The 8,005-nt window shown below is 41.7% G+C and overlaps 1 protein-coding gene across 1 annotated transcript in view; it reads right to left on the reverse strand.

The window, feature by feature from the left end:
- Positions 1-463, reverse strand: part of C8B (complement component 8, beta polypeptide) — a 17,197-nt gene extending 16,734 nt beyond the window's left edge. Inside the window, exon 1 of the mRNA XM_009993606.1 lies at positions 369-463. Within this exon, the coding sequence (XP_009991908.1) occupies positions 369-463 (95 nt within the window). The remainder of the gene's footprint in view (positions 1-368) is intronic.
- Positions 464-8,005: the final 7,542 nt, after the last annotated feature.

Here is an 8,005-nt window from a genome sequence, read left to right on the forward strand (position 1 = left end):
AGGGAAAGAAACAACTATCAGCCACATCCCGGCCACGTAGGTACTCAAAGAAAACCAACCCTTGTCTCTCCAGCAGAATGTGGGGCCACTAGCACAGAGGAGGCTGCACATTGCAAACAGGTTCCCACATAACACCACGACCGTGGTGATTTGTCATCTCAGATTTATCAGACAGGATTATTTTCTAAAGGCAGACACAACACACGGCATTAACTTCCAAACAATGTCCTTCTCTAGCCAGCAGAAAGGCAGAATAATCACTCCAGACAGCATTTCTGAGGTATGGACAGGAAGAGCAGAGAGTCTGTCCTGGCTTTTTGCTCTTTTTCATATCCCCTGTGGACACAGCCTCACAAACATTCACTTACCCAACGCCATGAAAATTTAAGACCCCAAGCGCGGCACAAAGCAGCAACAGTTTGATGATGGGGCACGGGGCAAACACGGTGCGTGCTGTGCTCATGGCTCCCAGGTACCAGCAGAGATCCAAAGCCACCCTTCCATCCGCTGGGGGCGTGTATGGAAATGGTTCCAGTAGAAAAAGATAAATTACTGGGTCATTTTCCCACACTGTAAACAGCAGATGACCCAGCACCTGGCGGATCCACAAGGTAAATGTTGCAATTGTTAGTACACAGCTTTCTGGAGGCAAGGGGGAAAGAAGCAAAGCTCTGTCTAGAAGCAATTCAGGCTTTCATTTGTAATGCTCCTTTCAAGGGACACAGGAAAAATGAATATTTCAACAACTGAAACATCCTTGAGTCTTGGCAAGAGGGAAGCAATAAGTAAACTAAAGCTGCTTTCTAGGAAACACAGCAGACTGCAAACTCATTCCTTTATTTCTGCTTTTCATGACTGTCTACCAGAGGAAGGCCAGGCATGAGGTATAAGCAGCCATTCTCATGGCTGAGGAACCTTCATGCCAAACAGTGCCCTTTGCTGCCTCTCACCAGGGCTTGGGATGCAGGGGAAGACAAGAATCCCAGCCCTGGGCTTGTCCCTTCCATAAAACCCCCCAGTTCTACACACCCAAACTCTTGAGCCCATGGGAAGCAAGACCTGTCACTGTATGACATGAAGCATCTTGCTGTTTTCTAGATACCACCTTCAGTCATTCTTTCTCTTAAATGGTCCTAACTGGGGCAGAAAACTCACCAAGGGCTGATTCCCATCAGTTCAGCTGGGCTCACAAAGGCAGATCAGGATCTTCTTCAGTTGCCTACTGAGGCAGCCTTCACCTCCTGCTGCTTCTCACTCCAGGTATGGTTTTTGGATTCCTGAGACTCAACAGCCTTTCCCTTAATTTGCCTCATTAGCCTAACTGAAAATACGCATTTTAGAGGGAGAAATGACCTTTGATTGTGTTTCTCTGTATAAAATCATGCACATCATTGCATTCTGTGCCCCCCCTCCACTATTCCCCCCCATCTTCCCCTTGTTGGGTAAGCAGAGGTTCTCTGAAGAACTTTGCACTGTGTAACTTTCAGCAGAACAGCCTCTCACCCTAGGACAAGTCTCCAAGTGTTTAGAGGATACATACAATACAGTTTAATTTTCTCATTATGGGAATGCTGGCTGCTATATTTAAAAATGAATCCTATTCACTAATACAAAACACACCTGAGAACCTCAGTATCATCACCTGGCCAAGTGCTACACCACTTCATGTGTCATAGTTACATGAAAATGACCTGATGATGCCTGAGGAGGCATGTCCCTGCAGAACAGCTACTGGCTGTTGCATCCTTCTAGTGTGGCAGCTTGATGGTAACAACCTCACACACAGAAGCACATTAACTGATTCCTTGTAGGAATCTGCTCCAAATAAAAAGGCTGTGCTTCAGGCACCAGCTTTTTACCCCTGTGTAACTGAGCAGAGAGTCAGCAATCAAGTGGCCTTTCATTCCTAGACATGGAGGACAACGGTCAGGAAAGATGGCTTAGGCTGTGCAAAGCTTTTTGTTTGTCTTTTATGCTTGACTTATTTGTTTCAAATGACTTTTCCCCAGACTAAAGCCAAGCTGTACCTATGTGATACAGCTTGCTCAACCTTTGACACCATTGATTAAGCTGTTAATCATTTGTCCAGGACCAAGAAAAAACCCCACTTACAGGAAAGACCTCTCCATTGGCAGGACTTTTGCTGGCTGGGAAGTGCAGAACACATCCAGTATTTCAATAGCAGCAAGAGAGAAGCTGAGAAGCACAGAGAACCCTCGGGATTTAACTGCTACCATGACAGTGTTCCTGGTGTGTGAAGATCTCAAAGCAACCTGCTCCTGTTTTCCTGCCTCTCATCATGTGCACCTTAGTGGTGACCATGCTTGCTCCTGCATGAGCAGAAAGAAGTTAGGTTGAAACAGCAGCAGGGACCCACCAGACAGAATTTCCTACACGTTTCCATACTTTCCAGAGTGAATTGAAAAGCAAAATTGGGTTTGCCACATAGTTCATAATCTGGTTCAATTAGAGGTAGGTCTAACATGTAAAATCCACACCAACACGGCTCATTTTCCACTTCCACGCAGTCTGGGGCTCAGTGGGTCCATGGATCAGTGGGAAAGTCACCTTGTGACACCACCCATGTCTTCTTTCCCAAGTCTTGACTATCCAGCATCACTGACTCTAACGGCCTGGCTGTCTGCTGAGCTGTTTTGAAACCCCAAAGCACTTGGCACCAACAACACTGAGTCACCGAACCTGAGTTCCATCACACCTGAAAATGAAGCTTCACCAAGTGCCCACGATGAAGGCCAAGCTTTCAAGTGCAACATATCTTTTGCAGAGTTCATGACACAAAGATGTGTGACCCCTTGCTCCCTGAAAGTAAAACCCAGACAATTTCTCCAAACATGATTTTCTTTTTTTAAATGGCAGTTTCCTGTCCAAAGACAAACCTGAAACACCTCAAGAGATGAAAGGCCCTCCCTGGAAAACATTAGACTGGAGTCAGCAAGCAGCTGCTCATGGCATCGTCCATGCACTTTTCAAACAGAGTTTTTCTTCTTCTCCAAAACAATCTTTTCCTTCCCTTCTTCATAACACATTTCCTTCTGCAGAACACAGCTGGCTCATTCAAAGGCAAGAGGGGGCTCACCCACTCATTTTAATGGTGGCAAATACATGGTAAAGTTTACAGGTAAGAAACCTCAGGGAATGTTTCCAGATGTTTACTACAACTGATTCTGTTGCATCACCATTTCTGTTACTAATAGTTATTTTGTGGTGGTTTGGCTGGTCTCTGAAAGGCCTCGGAGATAAAAAAACTCACCTTGTTCAGTTTAATTCTCCTTTTCTGGCTTTCTGACTCATTAAATAGTGACTTGATCCAAACTGGCACAGGTTCACCTACTCTGAAAGTTCTGATTCTAAATTCCTGTGAAGACAGTAAGACAGGGGCTGCAGTAACCAGTAGACAAAAATAAAACCCACTGTGCCCCATCCCTTGCCTCCATCTCCTCTCCTTCAGACCTCACAATAACACAAACTCATTTTCAAACCAGAAACCACATTTTTCAAAGAAAAAACATGACACTCATAATCTGTCAAATAGCAGAAAATTCACCAAAAATGCAACATCTTACAGCATTGTAACTTCTGCTTATTTCTCATACAACTGGCTCGTGACACTGAGAGCTCTTCTCAGACCCCTAAGAACTATCTGTTAAAGAAGACAAAAGCCACAAAAGGTCTTCACACAACTAGTACCTGGCAATAATTCTTCATAATCCTTTATTTTCACAAATGTCTGAGGCTGAATGGACATTGATTTGCTGCCCGTTACCCTGGTTTTCTTTTAATCTATTGTGATTTCCTTTCTTCTCTGGTCAGGAGTATTTATAGAAGTGGTGCTGTGGGAACGATCAAACGGGGTTGAAAAGCCAGCAAATAATATCAGATCTTAAAAGACCTTTTTTTAAAAAAAAAGAAAAATACATTCTGTATCTGAAAGCCCCTTGAATGGGTAGCATTTGAGGCTATTCTTCTTATTGAGATTTCTCAGGTGCTGATAAAACATTTTAGGGTTGATAGATGAGCCACAGGGCAAACACATCCACTGAGATAAGACTATTTAAAGCTCTAAAAACTAATGGCCAGAGAGTCGTTTCACTAATAGACCTGATATTTCCTGCCTCCAGTAGGATAATTTTAGAAGGAGACAGGCAATGTTACAGGTAATCGGGAAATGGTATCAGGATATCTGCCCATATTCCTCACTGTCATGCTGAAATGTATAATTCAGTTTTCCCACTTTCAGCCAGCCAGTAAAGCAAGAAAAAAACTCAAAAGACCCTTTCTCATTCCCCACACCAGCTCTCTGCCTGACGTCACGTATTAAAAAAACCCACAAGGCTCTTAATGGGGCTGCTTCTAAAAAGCAGATCAGTACAAGAACACCAACTTGTGGAAGACCTCATCACAAGGGAGTCCACAGGAGTACTCTCACAAATCATTACTTTTATGGTAGCAACATCAGCCAGGAACAGGGGGTGAATCCCACCGATTTTTCCGAACAGAACCAGAAGGCCAGAGTAGTGCAAGCAGCAGTAAGGATGGTACAGCGTTGGCATAGACGCTCGTGCAGATGACTCAAGCTCATATTTTCACCCAAAATCTCAATTTCCTGGTTACCATTTGGAGTTTTATCTTGTTCATATACCTCAGTGTGCTCCTCAGGCTGGCTCAGAGAGATGATTGTAGACAATGGATTCAGACCTTCTTAGAAAACTGCCAACAGGTACCCCCTTCATTTCTTTGAAATTATATTATTGAGAACAGTATTTGCCAGAAAACTTATAAATATGAACCTGACAGGACATAAATTGTTTGGAAAGAAAAGAGGAAATGGTGCATGGAGACACGTATCACAACCTAAAAAAAGGAAGAAAGAGGTTAACTCATCTGTTGCAACAACTGTCACTGTGCAGTGATTAAAGCACATAAAACATTGTCTTTAATCCAACGTAAGCAAGTTAAAATTCCATATTCCCAGTCTATACAATCAATTCCTTTTCTAGAAGTCACTGGCATGGAAAAGAGAGATCTGTCAGAGTCCTCACTTGTGTAAAACCACAGGCTGAATCTGCAAACTGTTTGCTAAATAAATTCTCATTACTGCAGGAGATCATGGCCTTAATTAGCATTAGTTAAATTAAGACCATTTCTTGCACTAGTCATGTCTGAGCTGGATCCTCTCATATACAATCTTGAGACTTTTAGTGCACTTAAGTTACAGTAATATTCATGTAATGCAATACATTGGCACAGCACAGTAAGAAACAAGATTATTTCCCCTTTGAACAATGGGAACACCCAGCCAGGTCCTTCCTATGTTGAGATTCCTCTCCCTCACCAGACTAGATCTCAAACCTGCTCATTTTGAATTTTTAAACTGAGAATGCATAGCAGATGTGCAACACTGCTGATTTTTCAACATAAACCAACTTCCCTGTGAAGGCACCAGACGAGTATCAACAAGACTAGATGTGGCCCACATTGTAAAAATGCATTTTAGTTTAAAACCACACTCAGCTGTGTCTTATTTCACTTTCAGTTGACATTTTGTAGCTTGCTGAAAACCAGATCATGTTCCTCCTTCGGAGGACATGTGAACAGTTAGTCACACACAAAGTCAAAATTACATAAATGCTGCCAAGTTTTCACCACATCACATCTCATCCTAGATGGGATGCAACGTTCTGACCAACGTACAGTGACGAAGGCAATCAGCATGATCTTCTGGACATTCCTGATGGATAAGTAAAGGGAGGGACAGCAAGAAGAAATACAATAAATATAAATGTAAAATATAAATAATACACCTCCACACCTCTCTCTCTTCCTGCATACAAACATACACTTACCCTTAAGTTTCCAGGTGATATTTTGAATATTAGCATTGCTTTCTTGGCAAAAGACTGAACTATTTCCTTACCTTGACTGAGAGATCCACTACTCAGTACTTCTGAATATCAATGTTATTTTGAATGTGGCACCAAGAGTTTCACACCAGCAAAACACATGAACCTACCCTACACACTGCCCCACCAGCAGAAAGGTCCCACTGGAACAGCTGGTAGTGGTATTGTTAATAAGTTCTACTGGATCAAGGCTTTGCTCTCCATTCTGTGCATGTTACTGGAAAGGTTTGAGGTTTTTTACTTTCAGAATTGTCATGTTTAAACAAACATTCTTAATTTTAACTCTTACTTGAAGAGGAAAATGTGAGCCAAATTTCTTACAGCCTCTGACATGGCAAAGGTGCTCCAGCTTTGGCAGCTCTGCACAGCATGGTCTCACCCAGGAACCTGAGGTTTCACAGAAGGTGACTCAAATACCTACTGGCTTGAGATGCTCATCCTAAAGCACCTGAAACAAGGCCAAAAATGAGGAGGCAGCAATTAAAAGCAGCAATTTCAATATTTGCAAGATAAACAAGACTTAAGAATGTTTAAGATCAGGCAGCCCCAAATCCAGGCATGTAATTTTTTTCCTTACCCAGAGTTTTCTATTGTCAAAAATCTTGGCCACAACAAACACCCACACTGTAAGAAAGGCAGAATTCCCCCAGAAGAACAAAAGCTACAACACAAACTTCCTGAAACGATGCCTTTTTTTGAATGTTTTTATTCATAACAGTATTACATGGTGTGTTACAGAAATTAATGGAAAATTTCTAAAAATTGGTTGGTTGTTGGTTTGTTGTTTTTTTGTCGTTGCTGAATGAGTTATTACATAAAGTTAAAAATAATGTGTCCTTATGTGTTAACAAATGGTCATTATCTGAGGTAAAGTTAAAGTAGGTTTAGAAATGTACTGCAACAGTCATTTTCTCTTTCTCATCTTTATTAAAAAAATATGTGTCAGAATGCAGAAATAAAAATGCATGAAAACCACGGAGTAAACATTTTTGCAAAGAAGGTGCCCAGTACGTTATGAGATGAAAGGTTTCCTCAGACACTTGGATGATTAGGATCTATCAAAATATCTTTTCATGACAGGTAAAGATCAAGAAGCTACAGGGGGTAACAGGATGGCTGGTGGGATTCCCTGGTTTTTAAATTTAAAGTGACGAATTTAGTGCTAGTGAAGGATGAGGGATTAAACAATTGCACAAGCTGGATATTTCAGTTATCTACAACACTGGTACAGTGCAGAGGCCTTGCAGACCTCTCATCTCAGCATCTCAGCCATGACAAGGACGATCAAATCGTATGACAAGACCATTTTCAGAATTCGCTTTTATTTTTGAGCGTTGGTAAAGGTAAGACAAAGGTCCATGGTGATGGTCCAGCTCCTCTCACGAGACACTAAAATCCCAGCCTCACTCCCTCGGCACCTATTCGTTGCAAGGACTGTGTAAATGATCAGCTTCCTACAAATAGAATGTCAATGGATCCTCTGAGACATAAATCTCTTCTTTTTCTTTCAACGTTTTACCCCGTTAAGTGGAAATGCACTGATGACACTAAACCTCAAACATCTGTGATGAACCAAAATTGTCTTTGTGGTTCCAGATGTAGGACAAAACCCAAAAGAGCCACTGAGGAAGGAAGTAGCACCACTGTGCAAATGAGGAAATTATCCTTAAAGAAATGTCCTTTCAAAACACTTTTACCTCTGCTTTGAATCCTGAAACACTCAATCCACCACATTTTAATTCATCTTGGGATCTTCCTCCTGGTGGGAGTATAAGAATCACTACAAAGCTGTTTGCACATGACTAAGGAATAAGCATCAAATGACCAAGAGTGGGGAGAACAGGTCTCTTCTCTGCAGGTTCATTAGGTCTATTCACAGCTAATTTCTTCACTCACATACATTCTGTACTGCACACTTCTCTAATTTCTCTAATTCAAAAGAAAAGACTGGAATCATGGTGTGAGATTTGGTTGTACATGTCAACAATTGCCACCCCAGTTATTCTGTCTTCTAAACCATTTTTAGTTTCATAATAGAGATGCAAGAAAGTAAAATATTTAGAACTCCAGGCCTATTTTAATCA

Source organism: Chaetura pelagica, unplaced genomic scaffold (genome assembly GCF_000747805.2).
Source record: "Chaetura pelagica isolate M959 unplaced genomic scaffold, ChaPel_1.0 scaffold433, whole genome shotgun sequence".
Taxonomy (NCBI): Eukaryota; Metazoa; Chordata; class Aves; order Apodiformes; family Apodidae; genus Chaetura; species Chaetura pelagica.